Source organism: Bolinopsis microptera, chromosome 3 (genome assembly GCF_026151205.1).
Source record: "Bolinopsis microptera isolate Bmic1 chromosome 3, MBARI_Bmic_1.0, whole genome shotgun sequence".
Lineage (NCBI taxonomy): Eukaryota > Metazoa > Ctenophora > Tentaculata > Lobata > Bolinopsidae > Bolinopsis > Bolinopsis microptera.
Genome location: NC_087074.1, coordinates 1,912,619 through 1,935,162, shown reverse-complemented (window position 1 = coordinate 1,935,162; position 22,544 = coordinate 1,912,619). Strand labels below are relative to the sequence as shown.

General features: G+C 37.8%; 1 protein-coding gene and 1 long non-coding RNA gene across 2 annotated transcripts; both read left to right on the top strand.

Annotated features, from left to right (window-relative positions):
• Positions 1–3,293: 3,293 nt before the first annotated feature.
• Positions 3,294–7,522, top strand: LOC134812480 (uncharacterized). Its single transcript, XR_010159921.1, has 5 exons — positions 3,294–3,499; positions 3,771–3,837; positions 3,960–4,058; positions 7,017–7,096; positions 7,253–7,522. It is a non-coding gene; the product is annotated as an uncharacterized LOC134812480 (long non-coding RNA).
• Positions 7,523–11,293: 3,771 nt separating this feature from the next.
• Positions 11,294–22,229, top strand: LOC134812450 (laminin subunit gamma-3-like). The gene is made up of 9 exons (XM_063819874.1): positions 11,294–11,330; positions 19,088–19,306; positions 20,272–20,418; positions 20,583–20,729; positions 20,893–21,039; positions 21,211–21,357; positions 21,529–21,675; positions 21,842–21,988; positions 22,120–22,229. The coding sequence occupies exons 1-9, from the start codon at positions 11,294–11,296 to the stop codon at positions 22,227–22,229; spliced, it is 1,248 nt and encodes a 415-aa protein (XP_063675944.1).
• Positions 22,230–22,544: the final 315 nt, after the last annotated feature.

Below are 22,544 nucleotides of genomic sequence, written 5' to 3'. Positions count from 1 at the left end.
TTTGTGTTTATAAACACTGAAAGTGAAACACATTTAGCATTAAAAACGCCTAGTAAATATAGAGACTGCCGTAACTCTTACCGTTTTCTTAATTAAGCCGCTCGGAAATGACAGACAGACAGACAGACAGACAGACAGACAGACAGACAGACAGACAGACAGACAGACAGACAGACAGACAGACAGACAGACAGACAGACAGACAGACAGACAGACAGACAGACAGACAGACAGACAGACAGACAGACAGACAGACAGACAGACAGACAGACAGACAGACAGACAGACAGACAGACAGACAGACAGACAGACAGACAGACAGACAGACAGACAGACAGACAGACAGACAGACAGACAGACAGACAGACAGACAGACAGACAGACAGACAGACAGACAGACAGACAGACAGACAGACAGACAGACAGACAGACAGACAGACAGACAGACAGACAGACAGACAGACAGACAGACAGACAGACAGACAGACAGACAGACAGACAGACAGACAGACAGACAGACAGACAGACAGACAGACAGACAGACAGACAGACAGACAGACAGACAGACAGACAGACAGACAGACAGACAGACAGACAGACAGACAGACAGACAGACAGACAGACAGACAGACAGACAGACAGACAGACAGACAGACAGACAGACAGACAGACAGACAGACAGACAGACAGACAGACTTAAACGAATAACGTAAGCTCACTTATTAATGATGCTGTAACTGAATTGTCCTTAGATTTCGTGGCAATTCTGCACGCTTCAACAATCTTCGGTTTCTGTCCAATGTTTTGAAAAATCTCGCTAACTGTGTCAATAAGTTCTCTATATATCTCGCTCCCTTGTGACGGACCAAATACAATGACGTTGCGACTGCGGTCCTCTTCCTCAACAACACGTTTTACTACGCTTTTGAGCGTTTCCAAGCTTATGACTTGCTCAGCTTTGGCTGTGAATTCTTCGCCATTGAACTGTATGTTTGTGTTTTAGGTGAGTCAACAATTAACAGTATATGTCTTAACGGCGTTCTTCAACATTTCAAGTTGTCCAGTTTTACAGTCCGAAAGCTCTGCCTGAGTTTATCGGATAGCTTTATTCGGACGTTATTTTACCCGTACCGCAACCGGAAATAATGTGAACGGGCGTAGCCATAATTTTGAGAGGACATTAAAATAAACGTGACCGCTCAATGCTCTATTTACTAACAATTTAAAACGTCCGCCAAAATTCGAACGGATATTAAAATAAACGTACATTAAAATGAACGCTAGTGCTTAACTTGTAGCATCTGGCATTTGCAACTATTAACTTATGTCCGTAAAAATAAAGTCCAATAAGGACAAATTAGCGTTATTGATCATGCAATTTGAGCGCCGCCTGGTAAATATATAAACCGACACAATTAGTATACAGTACAACTACAACAACTGAAAGTCTAAATTGAAGTCGAACATTATTTGTAAAATCGCATGTAGCATGATGCCTGCAGGCCTGCTCCTGCTGTACACTGTACAGTACAGTGTACGCAGGCGAGTACAGAATTAGTAAATTAGCGCACGCGGCACAAGGCGGATTTTATTTATTGGAATCAAATATTTTGCAATAACTTAAACGAATAACGTAATTGCTCATTTATTAATGATGCTGTAACTAAATTGTCCTTAGATTTTCTGGCAATTTTGCACGCTTCAACAATCTTCGGTTTCTGTCCAATGTTTTGGAAAATCACGCTAACTGTGTCAATAACTTCTCTATATATCTCGCTCCCTTGTAACAGACCAAATACAATGACGTTGCGACTAGACTGCGGTCCTCTTCTCGACAACACGTTTTACTACGCTTTTGAGCGTTTCCGAGCTTATGACTTGCTCAGTTGGCTGTGAATTCTTCGCCATTGGACTGTATGTTTGTGTTTTAGGTGAGTTAACAACAGATGTCTTAACGGCGTTCTTCAACGTTTCAAGTTGTTTAGTTTTACGCAGTCCGAAAGCTCTGCCTGAGCTTATCGGATAGCTTTATTCGGACGTTATTTTACCCGTACTGCAACCGGAAATAATGTGAACGGGAATAATTTTGAGCGGACATTAAAATAAACGCGACCGCTCAATGGTCTATTTAATTACAATTTAAAACGTCCGCCAATATTCGAACGGATATTAAAATTAAAATGAACGGACATTAAAATGAACGCATTTGGCATTTGCAGCAACTATTAACTTATGTCCGTAAAAATAAAGTCCAATAAGGACAAATTAGCGTTGCCGTTATTAATTATTGATCATATTAGTTGTACAACTACAAATAATATTTTGGTATTCCCCTGCATGTGTCATGGTTCCAACAGGAAAATATTTCAATCTGCAATCCGAGTAGAATGTAAATATACTGCGATCTCTGATATATAGTTATACTGAAACATAGCCTGAGCTGCAACCGTTCACCACTACAATTAGTGCATACCTCAATACACATTACGGCCGGATCAGGATAATGCGATCCTGAGGGCTATAATTATTAAAAGGTGTTCTCACGAGATCTCCGACACATGAATTCTATCGATTCACCATTGAGTATGAATCAGCAATTAAACTACTGAGCTTACATATGCAGAATGATGGATGAGCACATATAATTGCCTGCTTCATAGTTTGTTCACCCAATCTATTCACCCAATGTTATTGTTAGTATCAAAGCTGTGTTAGGACCATTTTCAAAAATATTTCGCCATCTATACTGTCACAATGTAAGTTTTACAATGGTACAACCTCCATAAAAATCTAAAAAAATCGGATAAAACCAACCACACTAGTTAATAGTATGAAATTGGTTTTAATTAACTGTTTAATTTTATTTTTGTCATAATACTTTAAAATAATTCATACCGTAAACGCGGTTCATTTTAAAATTTAAATTCTTAAGCATGATTATAATATTATAGCACTTTCAACATAGTAAATAAAATAAGCCACGCTGCAAGCTCAAAAATTAAAAGTAAAGTTTGGTTTTTAAAATTCAGTTGTATTTGTTAAGTACAGGATTGTTGTTTATTTGCTTTATTTTATTTCTGAAACATTTTCAAATGACTTATGAATACAACTAAATTCATATTTATGAATTTTAACTTTATATTTAATTCTTGCGCGCGGCTCCCCAATTAATTTTAAATTTTGAATCACTTATGAATCGAGCGCCAATCTTCACGCCATATATATTAGATTGTTTGCTGCATTTATTGTCTGTCACCCTCCTATGTATTGACCAGCGGGGTTTGTTTTGTTTAGTTCAGACTCGCTCAGAATTTTTCTTGAAATTGTTGTTTTCTTGCTAGTACGTAGCATTAGCAGTTACCTTACAAGTTTTAATTTCTTGTTTAGTTTTGCAATGTCAGCCAAGGCCAAGGATTATTTCTATCGGATTTTTTGTAAAGAACCTTCGTTTACAGTGTGATCCACCACTAAAGTCACGCATTGGCTCTACTAAATAAAGGTATTTTTGTTGTTTGATCATGGATTTGATTTGAATATTTAAATTAACTTACAGCTTTACTGATGGGAACCTTTTTGGGAAGTACATTAAAGCAAAATCTCACTTTGATTGTTAATCCAATCTAATCCACATATTTTAACTTGTGCAACTGTTAATACCATTATGATTCATCTTGGACCACTTTGTTTTCGAAGGAAACACACAAATATTGTAAAAAGGGGCTTAAACTACTCCTCGGGTAAGAAGCTTTTCTTTTCAAATTTTCGTTCAGGTGGGAAGAGTTTACAAAGATGCTGAGGAGTGTTAAGAGGGAGATGAGCATTCACAGCTTGATAAAGGTATTACTTAACAACTGCCTACTTGTGATTATTTAAAAAAATTATCTGTGAATATATTTTGATTTTAGATTCCAGAAATTCGTATTTAACTTTAACTGTCTTGGTCAACAAAATTCCTTTAGGGACAAGGAGCTCTAGACACAAAGTGACATGTGTCAGGCAAGAGTGTCAACAGCAGAAAAAAGGTGGAATATTCTGATTAAAAGATGAAGTCAATTAAGGTTTGTCATTCAGATAATTATGTTAGAACATATAATATGGTTAGAACATATGGTTAGAACTATCGGGGAAGCCAAGGGGTATTATAGGGAATGCCTTAATTGATTTTGTTTACACAAACCAGTTTCAGTCCATTTTGCTGGATGCTTCAGTTGAAAATGCTTATGACTTATAGTTATTAAAAATTTGGGTTTTGTTTGTATATTGCTTCTGTAAGATCTGATGTTACTTGGCATGAGTACTTGTACTCTAGGTCAGACATCAAACTTAGGTCATATATACCGAGACCTCCTTCTTTGACTGGTAATGCAAAGAGTTTTCTGCTAGTTTCGTCGGTTCCAAAAGATCTATCCAATATTGCTGGTTTAAAGTATTCTTAAATTTTGTATTCTAGTCTTTTAAGGTGTTGACTGATGCCAGGTGTTGTTCGGCATACATAATTCCATCTTTAAGATAACCCATAGTTGAATGCAGAATAAGCTGCCTGAGGTTCCCTTTTAGCAATATCTGCTAGATCTTTAATGTCGTTATTCCATTCATCGACTTTTCTCTCCACAAATGATTTTGTCCCCTCCTCAGCTCAGTTCCAATGAATGATCCAAGATATCTGTGCCCAACCTCAGATACCTGTATATTTGGGAACATTTTTTCAGCTTTCTCTTTGCAATGTGGTTTTAACAATGAGCCATGTCTTGGCTGCCTTGGGATAATAGCCCAACATTGGCCCAGTTTCATTGAGTTTTTCCCACCATCTAAAAACATCATCCAATTTTTAGAATCCTTTAGAATGTTGAGTTGTGAGCTGCACCTATTTGCGCTCTCGTGATTAGCAACTACAGCACTTTACAATACAGTATATCTCTGCTTGTGAAGAAGCTAAATGCTCAACTTGGACATTTAAATTTTCAAAATGATCATATTAAGGGGGCAGGGGGGTCTTTATGAAATTTCTCTCGAAATTGATTTTATAGTTGTTTCTGATAGAGGGGAGTGATATCTACTAGTTGTTTTTAGTCCCATGGAAAAATTTTGTTCCTAGCCGAAATTATCGCCGGCCAAAGGTCAGCGCTCATGTGTAATTGTATTGCACGAGCGATTTTCAATCGCGCACCCTGAAAATCGAGTCTAAAAATCTATCTTTTTTTATCTGTGCTCTGCGTAATGCATCACATGAATCAGTTTTTAATCTTTTAACTTATTACACATTTGTGCTATGCTTTAGGATCACTTGACTATTTAAAAAAATTGTTTGTTCAGGCGACCTTATAGTCAGCCAATTGGCCATTGCTGAAATTGAATGTAATTTATTCATTCATTATTATAATACAAAAAAAATCTATGTTCTCCTACATTTTTTGAGCAATCACCTTGAAACTTTCAGGGTATGTTCTAAGGACCATTTAGAAACTTCTGGTCTATCAGAATTTTAAGATAGGCCTTATAAAAGTTTTTATTCGATTTTGAAAATCTTGGACCTGGAAAAATCGTCAAAAAACGAGGTCCAAGATTTTCAAAATCGAATAAAAACTTTTCTAAGGCCTATCTTAACATTCTGATAGACCAGAAGTTTTTGAATAGTCCTTAGAACATACCCTGAAAGTTTCAAGGTGATTGCTCAAAAAATGTAGGAGAAGATGGATTTTTAAACGCGATTTTCAGGGCGCGTGATTGAAAATCGCTCGCGCAATACAATTACACATGAGCGCTGACCTTTGACCGGCGTTAATTTCGGCTAGGAACAACATTTTTCCATGGGACCAAAAACAACTAGTAGATATCACTCCCCTCTATCAAAAACAACTATAAAATCAATTTCGAGAGAAATTTCATAAAGACCCCCTGTCCCCTTAAATTGGGTAGAGCGTAATGTCAAAGTATTCCAGTAGACTACGGTCTACGAACCATCGACTTGTAAAGCATGAGCTGAAGCATTATAACTGGTGATCTGGTTTGAAAGACAATGAAAACCCAGGCAGTTTTTTGTCGAGCCTTGTTTGCTATGGTGGGCCGTGGGGTTGCCAAGATTGATCGTTGGAGACGAGAACCCCGAGGTCTCTTAGTTGGCCTACAGGTGCGAGTGACTTGTCTTTGGCTACCGAGTACTGGTACAATTCACTAACAAAAGGAAGTTTGACGAGAGCACTGCGTCGAGATTGTGTCTGTGACACATATACTCAAACTTGTCTTTGTGTAGTGCCACATTTTTCGTTCAGACCATTTTATGACACTGTTCAAGTTGTTTTGTAAGACAGATATGTCTTGTTCACAGGTTATCGAGATCGAAACACCAGTGTCTTATAATGGATTCAGTTATGCAATGTTCGATAGTTGAGCATTTAGCTCCTTTGGAAGCCGAGATATCTTGTATAAAGTGCAGTGCTGTAATTGCTAATCGCGAGAGCGCAAATAGGTGCGGCCACATAATTCAACAACCTAATGTCTCAGGACTTTGAAATTATGCCTCATTCTCTATATATAGTGTATAACGCCATAGAATAGCATCTGTAAACAGTAAAAATACATACTAGGCACAGGTGGTATTTTAGTAATTTTGGAGTATTTTGGGGAATGCCTTAGTGGATTTTGGAAATCCCCCATAATATAGTACCCCTAAATACCCTTTGGCTTCCCCCTATATATACTTTCCGGTTTAAAAAATTTACTACAAGAGAAAAGGTGTCAGCAAAGAACCAGACTTTCATATCAATTTGTCATTCTTCGAAGTTCCATACAGACACATGAATAAATTACATGTATAAAATATGTATTCATCTTTATTTATTCAATAACGTGCAGTTAAATACTTTAATGATTTACTTTTACTCATTGCGGTCTGTTTGTTTACTTACTCCTACCCTTTTTAACTACGGCAGTGAAATCCCGGGTTACACTAGTATCTTAATAAATTGCCTTACCTTATTATAAAAGTATAAATTTGTAACCCGAATTCTCTTCCTCAGCGTTCACAAATTTGGTCAATTTGACACGAACCGCTGTGTCGACAAGATAAATTCGCACAGCAAGGACAGCGAAACACCTGGTTTGTTAATATTACTTAAATTTGCTTCCTCTTGCCCTTCATATTTAATTGGTCGCTGGGTCAACCTCAATATCCACCTTTGTACTTTATGAATATTAAACAATCAAGAATGGAAAAAAAAGAGATAAACCATAATTAATCCACCTTTTTATCCAGGCTACGAAGTTCTAAAGAGTAGCAGCCGAGAAACATGATTTCCCCTAACGAGTGGTCGCAGCCGACAGCTGGAATTATGATACTAAGATTGCTGAAGGACTTATTTGAAAACAAAAAACGAGTTACATATTGGATATTATGATATCAGTCAATTTTCAAGGGCATATGATAAGACTGGCGATATCTGCAGAACGTATAATATTTAAAGTTTGTGACAATTTTAGATTCGAAACTCTGTGTAATACTTCTTTATATATAAGGTTCACTTTGAAATATAAAAGCGTTTATCGTGTAAGCATTTCGAAATATCAAACTACTAAAAATCATTAAATTAAAATCAACTTCTTAACGAGCAAGACTATCGTATTATTATCATCGGATTGGTTTTTATACAATAAAAAATCCTGTCATATTACAGAAACTGAAAGCCTAGTTGGTGGTCGTATTGTTATCATCGGATTGGTTGAAATGCCCTCAAATTATTTCATACAATTTGATTGTTATTTTAATCAATGAAGAAAAGTGAGTTTTCAGAAACTAGAATGTACTACAAAATACGTAGTTTAAAACCTGAATTTAGGCTGTCTGGTATTATTAGGGCTGATAGCTCAATTGGTAAAGCACCATGCATGTAACTCGGAGGTTCACTAGGTTGGCGGATCATACCAGGCACTGTGCCGGCCTATGATTTTCCGGATTGCTACAAGTGGAAATCTAGTCAATTCAAATATCTGCTTGCAGATACAATCACAGCCCAACCAACGACTTCAGTCTTCATCAGACCGGCCCAACTGACCGATTCACCTACATGTGCATACGCCATCTGGGAGCCGTCAGTTTAGCTTGACTCTTGGGCTGAAAACATCGTTACAGTACTTCGTGAGTAGTACAGTACTTCACAACGATAGTCGCCTCCCCAACAAAATATCGTATGTCATAATGTTACAGAAACTTAATATAAAGCATAGTGCGGTGCTCGTTGGAATGTCGTATTATTATCATTGGTTACGTTTGGTTGATATGCCCTCAAAGAATTTTAATTGTGTATTAAGGTTAGAGGTTATGAACAAATGGAAAGTGGCTTGTATATGATTTACAACCGGAAGTATTCATGCTGTCCGGTTTTTGTAATCGAGTTACCATTTGAACGGCGACTGGCCCACAAGCCAGATTGAGTCAGTAGTCATGTCTGGGCTGACTTGGTAGGGAGCCATGTTGTATACTAACATGTCCAGCCACTCCGAAGTGCAAAATGTTTCCAGGATCTGAACTACTTGCTCCATACACCATAGCAATTTTTATCAATATTAATCGATTTCAGCTCAGTCCAGGGTATTATGAAACAATGTTCATTATTTGCGGGAAATATTTCACAACTGGATGGAAATAATGTCCGCACATATGCCACCTATCATACCAGAGCAAATCCAACACAGTTTATGATAAAAATAAACAATAATAGCCCTTAAAAACATCGGTCGACCTAAAGTTCTGTCAAACTTTCACAAATTCTCGGATATTTTACTGTGCCATTTTATATTGTATTTTACGGACGAAATGATCCCAGGGGGGACTCCCAACCCACCGCTTCGGCGGGTAGTTGATGCACCGTTCAGAAGCAAGACCCACTCCTATATATCCGGTCTACTTGCTGTCAGGTGTCTCAGCTACATGGGTTGGGGGTCCCCCTTTTTTTTTATACAAAAAATTTCTCGGATTTATGTAGCACGCGGATACCAATTTTATATACCGAGGAATGAATTTTACCATATTAAAGACAAAAGTAAGCGCGGCGCGACGTGCATCCAACTGTCATTTTTAGGCGAGTTTAACTCTCATAAATAAGATGGCTATTTATCCTGGATTCTTAAGACAGATATTTAGCCTGGCTACGGCGCGCCAACCCTCATATTTAGCTAGCTTAAGAAACCCTATTTAGCCTGGCTAAACTGCGCTAGCCTGGCTAGATTTTTTGTAGGGAAAGGGTTAACGCCATCGGGCCATCCTGGCCTAGTGTATGATCGCGTCGCGCGGGGAGCTTATAAAAGTCTTATTCTCTATCATTAGTTCTTACCATTAGTTTTATTTAATCATGTTTAAGGAAGAACTTATGGTGAAAAATAATATTTTTACCGACAGACTTTAATTTTTCACAAATTTGTGCTCGCAGCAATCGAAATGTTAATGCATAATGAACATATTTTAATTCTTTAATAGGTAGTATAGCTCAACAAAATGAGCTATACTTTGGATTACAAACTGTAGAGTAATAGACACTCTAATAAACTGTCAGCTATCTTCCAAGTTCACATCTGAACCCTAAAACAGGTAATACTAAAGTACTAACTGTCTCTAGAAGTAATAACGTCCCTTCCCATGACCCATCAGGTATCCTTTACCATTTTATATTGTTACTGATCGAGTATTTTCAGAGTTTAGTTACTAATATGCACTGGCGCGGCGGTGATTCTAGCCCTCACCGGGACCCAGAGTCCAGAACAAAGCTTAATATTCTCTCATCCATACTCATTATTCAGAAAACTTGCGAAGCTAACGATTTGTATACACTTGCAACGTTTACTATTGAAGTAAACCTTCTTTATAACATTCCAAGATGCCCTGTATAAGTACCCATTAGACGCCCCCAAGATAAAGAACGAGATTATTGGGGCTGCTTCTTATCCTATAACGGATCTTAAAACAATAGAAGAGAATAGGAGAGCAGCAGAAGCAAGGATTTTCTTCACTTTCCATTGTTCTCTTTCACCTGCACCCCTAAGCTTGTGCTCTTAGTCTAGCTCTTGGTTACTGGACTTAGCTTTTAACATTCGACATGAGAAACCCGATGTGCTGCTATTTTCTCAGTCGATTATCCAGAATTTGGGGACAGTCAGCACTTTGAGCCACGCTTGATTTTAGCTATCTATGTCCAAATAGACAAATTTTGTCCGGATTTGGATCCGACTCTGCCTCTAAGACTAAAGTATTTAATAAGACTCGGTTCGCTTTGATCATTGATGGAACCTTTACTTACCAAATTAAGAATTACAGTTTACTTGTACGTACCGCTTTTATAATGCGAAGGTACTTTTATTAATTTATTTAAAACAGTTCTAGTTAACAGTTTGCTAACTTATTTACACTGCAGTTGTATCAGTATGTGAAACTGCTAGATAGAAATGAACATATTCATAACCTGGATATTCCTCTTTGTGGCAGTTTCGGTCTGCTCGAGCTTTAAAAAACCTCCTAATATAAATATTAGAGGGTCAGCGAGAAGACGTTCATCAACTTCCTGTAAGTTTGTTCGATTATTAATTCTTTAATTGAATTAATTTTAAATTTCAACCCACTGCATCATGTTTCTAAATCCTTGAAAACTTTAACACTTCAAATCGCGAATCAATCTTTAAAATTATAATTATCATTATGGTTCGACACCAGTTGTTCGGACACGTCTCAAAGTGACGTAGTCATGAGGTAGGTATACAGTCAGTTGATAGATAACGTCAGTGGCGTAACGAAGGACCCCGCCGCGCTGACCCCGCTGTGCGGGGGGAGGGGGGCGCCGTCTTAGGGGGGAGCCAAATCGTCGTTTGAATGTGGGACAATTTCAAAAACGTAACTAAAGTACTAGCAAAACTGCGCGTTTTGCTCTAGATACACACTTTTTTAGAGATTTTACCGTTGTATAGTTATACTCTAAAATCACCTAATTTGTTCAATTTTAAGGAGGGGCACCAAAATGGGAGGGGGCGCCAACAGGGGGGCGCTTTTTCGGGGGGGGGGGGGGGCGCCAACAGGCAACGTTACGCCACTGGATAACGTAACTAATTTCAGTAAGAAGGGCAGGATAATTGTTACTGACAGTAATTCACAACCTTATATAGTTTTAATAATAATTTGGGTCAGTAGTTCGTAACTTACTTAATGATTAACGGGTGATACTCGTAAAACTAAAATATTTGTTTCTGCACTTTCAGGACCGTCAACAAGTCCAACTCGGCGCGCGTCCTGGTAGGTTATAAACCTACAAACCTAATGAATATTGACTATTCAGGTGGAGCAGTAAACGGAGGTTGGTCTGTCTGGAGAGATTGGAGCTCTTGTTCCTGTGCGAGTGAGAGTGATTCTAGTGGAACACGAACTACCTCCAGAACTTGTAATAACCCCACCCCGTCCTGCAGAGGTAGCACGTGTGCTGGAGTATCAACAAAGTCAAAGATGTGTGAAATGAGCTGTGCTCCTGGTAGGAATTTGTATTTTTAGCGGAAGTCTCGAAACCTTTACAGTAATTTTACCAAAACCCATAATCATGGGTAGAGTGGACCGCTGTCAGTGTCTCTCTTTCCCAAACAAAAGGAAATGATATTAATTTGATTGACCGTTCTCAAATGCAAAATGATACCGAGAATGAAATCGGTCGCTCGCTTTTCCCATTCATTCACGGCTTACGAATTGTATAATTAAGTTTCGATTGATTACATCAATCAGATGCTGTAACAATCTCTTTGGGGTAAGGGACAAGGGTGGTAGTTATTACTTATTGAACAAGCTGAAGTTTATTGAATCTTCATTGCCGAGTACAGCTGCCTTTGGGTAGTTCTTCTTAATCTATTACAATTGTAAATGAATGGGAAAAGCGAGCGACCGATTTCATTCTCGGTATCATTTTGCATTTGAGAACGGTCAATCAAATTAATATCATTTCCTTTTGTTTGGGAAAGAGAGACACTGACAGCGGTCCACTCTACCCATGATTATGGGTTTTGGTAAAATATCATCTCTTTTTGATTATAATGTCAGGGTACTTTATAAAGTCGAAATATAAACTGATATCTTCATTAATAAGGAGGAAGTTTCAACGATTTCGAAATTTTTCCTTTAAAAACATTTCCTTGTATTTAGGGAAGCATATCGGTCGATCACTGACTGAATATGCCACTTAATACTCATTCAAGTTGGCATTAAATTCATATATAATGACATTAAACTGTCGTGGCAAAGCAGAATTTGTTGGAAATCACGAATGAGCAAAATTCTCACCTTTCGCACGTGCAAACTTTGAGCGGACGTTGCGTGCGCATCCAATATTGAATCGCCGTAAATTTTTGCATGTAATTGTTTTATATATAGCTTGATAAGCATGCAAAGTTTCAAAGTATTTCAAGAAGAACTGTAATCACAACGGCACTCTAAAGTTGACAGAAAATGACGAAAACAGCAATTTAAAGTGATTTTAGCGATTTTCTATCAATTTGGGCGTGTCCCCACGTGTGCAAATTTTCGATTTTCAACTTTAAAACTAGCCTAATGCATAATTTATACCTATAGAAAGCAGAACTGAGCTCCACAACCCAAGGCATGGCCCAACACCAGAGAATACTAAATCGCAAAATTGACGTTTTTATAAAATAATTCTTCAAAAAAGCACAAACTTCAATGACGAATATCTTTATGAAGGAGCAAGCTAGAAAAACTTTCCGATAGATTTTCAGAATGCTTGAACAATTATCTAAGATGAAAATTTACTCAGATTTTGAATAAAATTACTCCTTAATGGTTTAAAATTAATTTTAAAAGTTATTACTTTGTCAAAAATCAAGTTTTAAAAACGGTTAGCTTGATGACGTCATCAAGGGGTGTTTATGACGTCAAATAATTTTTTTATACAATGTAAACTAAAGTATAAACAATTATTTGCAAGATCTGTGGTCGGGAATGGCTGTATCTTTTATACTTTTGAATCTATGGACACTTAAATACAGGCTACAATTGACTGGCAAAGCGTCTATCCCTGAATATATGTATATATATATATATTTTACCAAAACCCATAATCATGGGTAGAGTGGACCGCTGCCAGTGTCTCTCTTTCCCAAACAAAAGGAAATGATATTAATTTGATTGACCGTTCTCAAATGCAAAATGATACCGAGAATGAAATCGGTCGCTCGCTTTTCCCATTGATTCACGGCTTACGAATTGTATAAACAATAAATAAGTTTCGATTGATTACATCAATCAGATGCTGTAAAAATCTCTTTATGTTGCGTTCGGGTCGATACCTAGTATTTCGGGGTAAGGGACAAGGGTGGTAGTTATTACTTATTGAACAAGCTGGAGTTTATTGAATCTTCATTGCCGAGTACAGCTGCCTTTGGGTAGTTCTTCTTAATCTATTACAATTGTAAATGAATGGGAAAAGCGAGCTCGACCGATTTCATTCTCGGTATCATTTTGCATTTGAGAACGGTCAATCAAATTAATATCATTTCCTTTTGTTTGGGAAACAGAGACACTGGCAGCGGTCCACTCTACCCATGATTATGGGTTTTGGTAAAATATCATCTCTTTTTGATTATAATGTCAGGGTACTTTATAAAGTCGAAATATAAACTGATATCTTCATTAATAAGGAGGAAGTTTCATTTTTCCTTTAAAAACATATCCTTGTGTTTAGGGAAGCATATCGGTCGATCACTGACTGAATATGCCACTTAATACTTATTCAAGTTGGCATTAAATTCATATACAGGGTGAGTTGAAAATAGTGTGTAGAATGTAAATGGCTCTAATTTTTTTGATAAATGAAATTTCCACTTAATTTTTGCATATTTAGGTAATGAAAATATATAAATATTATAATAATACAATAAAAATACTTAATAATTAATAATTTGCTCAACCCATCGTCCTTTATTAGCTAGGACATGTTGATAACGTGTAAGACAATTGTCTATAGCCGACTTGACTGTATTAAGGGGGCAGGGGAGGTCTTCGTGGAAATGTTCTCAAAATCGACTTTTAAGTTGTTTCTGATAGAGGGGAGTAATATTTATCAGATGCTTTTGATCCCATGGAAAAATATTGTTCCTAGCCGAAATTAATGCTGGTCAAAGGTCAGCGCGTGTATGATAATTGTATTGCGCGAGCGATTTTTGATCGCGTGCCCTGAAAATCGAGTCTAAAAATCTATCTCCTCCTACAGTTTTTGAGCAATCACCCTGAAACTTTCAGGATATGTTCTAGGGATCATTTAAAAGAGATGAGCCAGACATAATTTTGAGATAGGCCTTCAAATAATTTTTATTCGATTTTTAAAATCTTGGACCTCGTTTTTTTATGGTTTTTCGAGGTCTACGATTTTCAAAATCGAATAAATTTTTTTTAAAGGTCTCTCTCAAAATTCTGTCTGGCTCATCTCTTCTAAATGATCCCTAGAACATATCCTGAAAGTTTCAGGGTGATTGCTCAAAAAATGTAGTAGGAGATAGATTTTTAGACTCGATTTTCAGGGCACGCGATTTGAGAACCCCATTAGGACGAATTTACGAATTTTTGGAAAACTGCCAAAAATCAACCAAATTATGAGTTAGAATCAAATGAGAGGCAAGAATGAAATTTGTAACGTTTATAAACTGATAGCAATTCACCTTTCAAAATTTGCTCCTTCATAAAAAAGTTATCGATTTTTACATTCTACACACTATTTTCAACTCACCCTGTATAATGACATTAAACTGTCGTGGCAAAGCAGAATTTGTTGGAAATCACGAATGAGCAAAATTCTCACCTTTCGCACGTGCAAACTTTGAGCGGACGTTGCGTGCGCATCCAATATTGAATCGCCGTAAATTTTTGCATGTAATTGTTTTATATATAGCTTGATAAGCATGCAAAGTTTCAAAGTATTTCAAGAAGAACTGTAATCACAACGGCACTCTAAAGTTGACAGAAAATGACGAAAACAGCAATTTTCAGTGATTTTAGCAATTTTCTTTCAATTTGGGCGTGTCCCCACGTGTGCAACTTTTCGATTTTCAACTTTAAAACTAGCCTAATGCACAATTTATACCTATAAGAAGCAGAAATGAGCTCCACAACCCAAGGCATGGCCCAACACCAGAGAATACTAAATCGCAAAATTGACGTTTTTATAAAATAATTCTTCAAAAAAGCACAAACTTCAATAACGAATATCTTTATGAAGGAGCAAGCTAGAAAAACTTTCCGGTAGATTTTCAGAATGCTTGAACAATTATCTAAGATGAAAATTTCCTCAGATTTTGAATAAAATTACATCTTAATGGTTTAAAATTAATTTTAAAAGTTATTACTTTGTCAAAAATCAAGTTTTAAAAACGGTTAACTTGATGACGTCATCAAGGGGTGTTTATGACGTCAAATAATTTTTTTATACAATGTAAACTAAAGTGTAAACAATTATTTGCAAGACCTGTGGTCGGAAATGGCTGTATCTTTTATAGGTACAAATCTACAGACACCTGAATGTAGCCTATAATTGACTGGCAAAGCGTCTATCCCTGAATATATGTATATGTATAATATGTATGTATCACGACAATCTGTCGTAAAACAGGGGTTCTAGAAAACCCACTTCCCGATGTTCCTGAAACCTGAAACTTTTTTTGCAGTCGATTTGGTCAACGTCTAGACGCCCTGAAAAATTTCAGATCTCTAACTCGATTTTAACATGGTTTTTAAGACACCTGAATATGGCGATTTTGGGTTTTTTACCGAATTTCGTATAACAGTGCTGGCGAGTATTTTATGCAAATTTCTTAAAAATCTCAACATAACTATTTTTTATTCCTGTCATCTTTGACATCAAATTAGAATGTTTTGAACTAAAACTAAATCTGCTGAACGACTTCCGATGAGTCTTAATGCCTGAAAAACTCCTGCCGGAGGCGGCGGCCTTCGGCCGCCGCCTCCGGCCGGAGTGCACGCTTCGCGTGCACGAAAGAGGCTTGTAACGTGTACCAAAGAGGGTATAATAGTAAAGGGGGTATAATAGTAAAGAGGGTATAATAGTAAATGGGGTACATAGTATACCCACAATAAATGCACCGGTCGTGCTTGCCAGCACTCATGTGATGTATATATCACGACAATCTATCGTAAAACAGGGGTTCTAGAAAACCCATTTCCCGATGCTCCTGAAACCTGAAACTTTTTTTGCAGTCGATTTGGTCAACGTCTAGACGCCCTGAAAAATTTCAGATCTCTAACTCAATTTTAACATGGTTTTTAAGGCACCTGAATATGGCGATTTTGGGTTTTTTACCGAATTTCGTATAACAGTGCTGGCGAGTATTTTATGCAAATTTCTTAAAAATCTCAACATAACTATTTTTTATTCCTGTCATCTTTGACATCAAATTAGAATGTTTTGAACTAAAAATAAATCTGCTGAACGACTTCCGATGAGTCTTAATGCCTGAAAAACTCTTGCCGGAGGCGGCGGCCTTCGGCCGCCGCCTCCGGCCGGAGTGCACGCTTCGCGTGCACGAAAGAGGCTTCCGACGAGTACCAAAGGGGTTATAATAGTAAAGGGGGTATAATAGTAAAGGGGGTACAATAGTAAAGGGGGTACATAGTATACCCCCAATAAAGACACCGCTCGTGCTTGCCAGCACTGTGATAGACATTATTTTCTATTAGAGACGTGGAATAGTTTCATAACTGCTATCACAGTGCTGGCAAGCACGACCGGTGCATTTATTGTGGGTATGCTATGTACCCCCTTTACTATTATACCCCCTTTACTATTATACCCCCTTTACTATTATACCCCCTTTGGTACACGTTACAAGCCTCTTTCGTGCACTCCGGCCGGAGGCGGCGGCCGCCTCCGGCAGGAGTTTTTCAGGCATTAAGACTCATCGGAAGTCGTTCAGCAGATTTATTTTTAGTTCAAAACATTCTAATTTGATGTCAAAGATGACAGGAATAAAAAATAGTTATGTTGAGATTTTTAAGAAATTTGCATAAAATACTCGCCAGCACTGTTATACGAAATTCGGTAAAAAACCCAAAATCGCCATATTCAGGTGCCTTAAAAACCATGTTAAAATTGAGTTAGAGATCTGAAATTTTTCAGGGCGTCTAGACGTTGACCAAATCGACTGCAAAAAAAGTTTCAGGTTTCAGGAGCATCGGGAAATGGATTTTCTAGAACCCCTGTTTTACGACAGATTGTCGTGATACATATATATATTCAGGGATAGACGCTTTGACAGTCAATTGTAGCCTGTATTTAATTGTCCATAGATTCAAAAGTATAAAAGATACAGCCATTTCCGACCACAGGTCTTGAAAATAATTGTTTACACTTTAGTTTACATTGTATAAACAAATTATTTGACGTCATGAACACCCCTTGATGACGTCATCAAGTTAACCGTTTTTAAAACTTGATTTTTGACAAAGTAATAACTTTTAAAAATGATTTTCCACCATTAAAAAGTAATTGTATTCAAAATCTGAGGAAATTTTTACCCTAGATAATTGTTCAAGTATTCTGAAAATCTACCGGAAAGTTTTTCTAGCTTGCTCCTTCATAAAGATATTCGTCATTGAAGTTTGTGCTTTTTTGAAGAATTATTTTATAAAAACGTCAATTTTGCGATTTAGTATTCTCTGGTGTTGGGCCATGCCTTGGGTTGTGGAGCTCAGTTCTGCTTCCTATAGGTATAAATTGTGCATTAGGCTAGTTTTAAAGTTGAAAATCGAAAAGTTGCACACGTGGGGACACGCCCAAATTGATAGAAAATTGCTAAAATCACTGAAAATTGCTGTTTTCGTCATTTTCTGTCAACTTTAGAGTGCCGTTGTGATTACAGTTCTTCTTGAAATACTTTGAAACTTTGCATGCTTATCAAACTATATATAAAACAATTACATGCAAAAATGTACGCCGATTCAATATTGAATATAATATTGCACGCAACGTCCGCTTAAAGTTTGCACGTGCGAAAGGTGAGAATTTTGCTCATTCGTGATTTCCAACAAATTCTGCTTTGCCACGACAGTTTAATGTCATTATATATGAATTTAATGCCAACTGGCAACTTGAATGAGTATTAAGTGGCATATTCAGTCAGTGATCGACCGATATGCTTACCTAAATACAAGGAAATGTTTTTAAAGGAAAAATTTCGAAATCGTTGAAACTTCCTCCTTATTAATATTAATGAAGATATCAGTTTATATTTCGACTTTATAAAGTACCCTGACATTATAATCAAAAATAGATGATATTTTACCAAAACCCATAATCATGGGTAGAGTGGACCGCTGCCAGTGTCTCTGTTTCCCAAACAAAAGGAAATGATATTAATTTGATTGACCGTTCTCAAATGCAAAATGATACCGAGAATGAAATCGGTCGAGCTCGCTTTTCCCATTCATTTACAATTGTAATAGATTAAGAAGAACTACCCAAAGGCAGCTGTACTCGGCAATAAAGATTCAATAAACTTCAGCTAATTCAATAAGTAATAACTACCACCCTTACCCCGAAATACTAGGTATCGACCCGAACGCAACCCAAAGAGATTTTTACAGCATCTGATTGATGTAATCAATCGAAACTTATTACAATTCGTAAGCCGTGAATGAATGGAAAAAGCGAGCGACCGATTTCATTCTCGGTATCATTTTGCATTTGAGAACGGTCAATCAAATTAATATCATTTCCTTTTGTTTGGGAAACAGAGACACTGGCAGCGGTCCACTCTACCCATGATTATGGGTTTTGGTAAAATTAAGTACTCATATTTTAACAATGCTTCTATATTTATATTATGATGAGTATACTCTGACCTAATAGTTGTGGTGGAACGTACACAGGCAGCAAAACTGTCACGAGTCAACACTTGTATCGTCTCTCCGCCATTATCCACATTTATAAGACGTGACAAATAATCTGTGTCAATTGTCCAGTAGTATATAATAGAACATTTTGATTTCCTAATTTTTTTATTATACAATATTTATATTATTATAATAATGAGGCTTATATTTCAGAGGAAGAGGAAGTTGTTGTAATTCATTGTCCTACTGATTATCCCAACGTCTACTACAACGGACAGTACTGTTGTAAATCCAACATGGAGAAGTTCTACGAGCCTCAGGGTGCCCAATGTGACGGCAGTGTGATTCAGAGAGACAGTTTGTGTTGCGCGGGAGACCAGGCCACGTCGTGCCCCGGTGGAAACTGTGAGAGCAACCCAGCACCCACACCAGGTGAGTTGGTCGTATAATTAGTATAATTAGTACAATTAGTATGATTAGTATAATTAGTATAATTAGTATAATTAGTATAATTAGTTTATAAGCTTCAAATCTTGATATCCTTTAATTCGTCTGGAGAGAGAGATGCAAGTTGATCTTACGGACTTAGTAAACAAAAAGGGCATTTTAAGAGAAGCACCGCATCTAATAACTAATTGCTAGGTGCTTTTTTAAGAGAAGCACCGTATCTAGTTGCTAGGTGCTTTTTTAAGAGAAGCACCGTATTTAGTTGCTAAGTGCTTCTTTAAGAGAAGCACCGTATCTAGTTGCTAGGTGCTTCTTCAAGAGAAGCACCGGGTGGGCGACAATTGACCCCCCGACAATATAATTTAATACAATTAACCCTGACCCTGACCCTGACCCTGACCCTGACCCTGACCCTGACCCTGACCCTGACCCTGACCCTGACCCTGACCCTGACCCTGACCCTGACCCTGACCCTGACCCTGACCCTGACCCTGACCCTGACCCTGACCCTGACCCTGACCCTGACCCTGACCCTGACCCTGACCCTGACCCTGACCCTGACCCTGACCCTGACCCTGACCCTGACCCTGACCCTGACCCTGACCCTGACCCTGACCCTGACCCTGACCCTGACCTGACCTTGACCCTGACCCAGGACTCTGACCCTGACCCTGATCCTGACCCTAAGGCCTAACCCGATCGATTGACCCCAGTGAAATTACATGGGGGTCAATTGTTGGGGGGTCAATTGTCGTACTAAACCCTAGATTTCGCGACTATTGACCCCAGTGTAATTACATAGGGGGTCAATTGTCGGGGGGTCGATTGTCGCGGTACCATATGAGGGAGTTTATATCAACAGGGGATCAAACAAACGATACTGACATTCAATTTTAAATGGTAGTTTACATATTATTATTGTAAAGTCAGTTAACCAGGTAATCCCCCAGATAAATGTCAAGCTGGTTCATATCGGGACTTTTCTCAAACAGACTGTACAAGATGTGAACAGAACTACATCAGTGAACAAGATGGAGCTGGAGAATGTAGTCCTTGTTCTCCGGGAACTGTCTCCAACCAACAAAACACTCTGTGTGGTAAGGAATCAAGTATCCTTTTTCCGGAGCAATGGTTTCCCGTTAAAAATCGAGGCGCAGTAGTCATTTCAATTTTTTACCTGGGGTCCTAGAGGTATATTCCAGGTTCCTTAAATATTCGTTAATCTCAGTATATAGATTAAATTATCTAATTGATCCCACAGATAAATGTCAAGCGGGTACATATCGGGACTCTTCTCTAACAGACTGTACAAGCTGTGAACAGAACTACATCAGTGAACAAGATGGAGCTGGAGAATGCAGTCCTTGTTCTCCGGGAACTGTCTCCAACCAACAAAACACTCTGTGTGGTAAGAAAAGAAGTTATCTTTTTCCTGAGCAATGATATCCCGTTAAGAATTTCAAAATGTGCAAGTCATTTCAATTTTACAAGTGGTGCAAAAGATGTATTTCTTGAACGTTTATTAAATTTAATCGCAGTATATAAATTGAATTAATCAGTTTATCATCCAGATAAATGTCAAGCTGGTACATATCGGGAGACTTCTCTAACAGACTGTACAAGCTGTGAACAGAACTACATCAGTGAACAAGATGGAGCTGGAGAATGTAGTCCTTGTTCTCCGGGAACTGTCTCCAACCAACAAAACACTCTGTGTGGTAAGAAAAGAAGTTATCTTTTTCCTGAGCAATGATATCCTGTTAAAAATCAAAGTGCACTAGTGATTTCATTTTTAAAAGTGGTGCAAAAGATGTGTTTCTGGAACGTTTTTTAAGTTTAATCGCAGTATAATATAGATTATAGGTTAAATTATCTAATTGATCCCACAGATAAATGTCAAGCTGGTACATATCGGGACTCTTCTCTGACAGACTGTACAAGCTGTGAACAGAACTACATCAGTGAACAAGGTGGAGCTGGAGAATGTAGTCCTTGTTCTCCGGGAACTGTCTCCAACCAACAAAACACTTTGTGTGGTAAGAAAAGAAGTTATCTTTTTCCTGAGCAATGATATCCTGTTAAAAATCAAAGTGCACTAGTGATTTCATTTTTAAAAGTGGTGCAAAAGATGTGTTTCTGGAACGTTTTTTAAGTTTAATCGCAGTATAATATAGATTATAGGTTAAATTATCTAATTGATCCCACAGATAAATGTCAAGCTGGTACATATCGGGACTTTTCTCAAACAGACTGTACAAGATGTGAACAGAACTACATCGGTGAACAAGGTGGAGCTGGAGAATGCAGTCCTTGTTCTCCAGGAACTATCTCCAACCAACAAAACACTTTGTGTGGTAAGAAAAGAAGTTATCTTTTTCCTGAGCAATGATATCCCGTTAAGAATTTCAAAATGTGCAAGTCATTTCAATTTTGTACCTGAGGTCCTAGAGGTATATTCCAGGCTCCTTAAATATTCATTAATCTCAGTATATAGATTAAATTATCTAATTGATCCCACAGATAAATGTCAAGCTGGTACATATCGGGACTCTTCTCTAACAGACTGTACAAGATGTGAACAGAACTACATCAGTGAACAAGATGGAGCTGGAGAATGCAGTCCTTGTTCTCCAGGAACTGTCTCCAACCAACAAAACACTCTGTGCGGTAAGGAAAGAAGTTATCAGCTATCTGGGAGCGCAGAACATATTGTTTGAATCTGATCAAAAATGAGTGATTCTGTGAAATGATGCTCGGACTAACAAATTCTAGGTTTGTTAAAAATATTTAAATTTCAGAGCCTTGTTCAGAGGGTACCTACAGATCTGAAGATATGACAGCATGTGCAGTTTGTGGTCCGGGGAAAGAGATAAACGATAACAGAGATGAGTGTGGTATGTATGTATAAGTTCCTTGTAAAAAATAAAACAGCAACATTGCTTAAATCGATCATAAAATTGCTTGACTTCTGCAGAGAGCAGTGTTCCCTCATAATTTAAAACTAACAACCTCAGTGCGGTTCTGAGTTCCCTCATTAAAACTAACAACCTCAGTGCGGTTTTGTGAAGGGCTGCTCGTGGAGAACTCCCAACTGCTGAGTAAAGAAGTGCGTGCTGTGGAGAATACAGTTGTCATGGTCACGTGTCTAGCAGGCTTCTCTCTGATTGGCTCAGAGCAGGTCTCGTGTCAAACAGATGGAACCTGGACAACTGTACCAACCTGT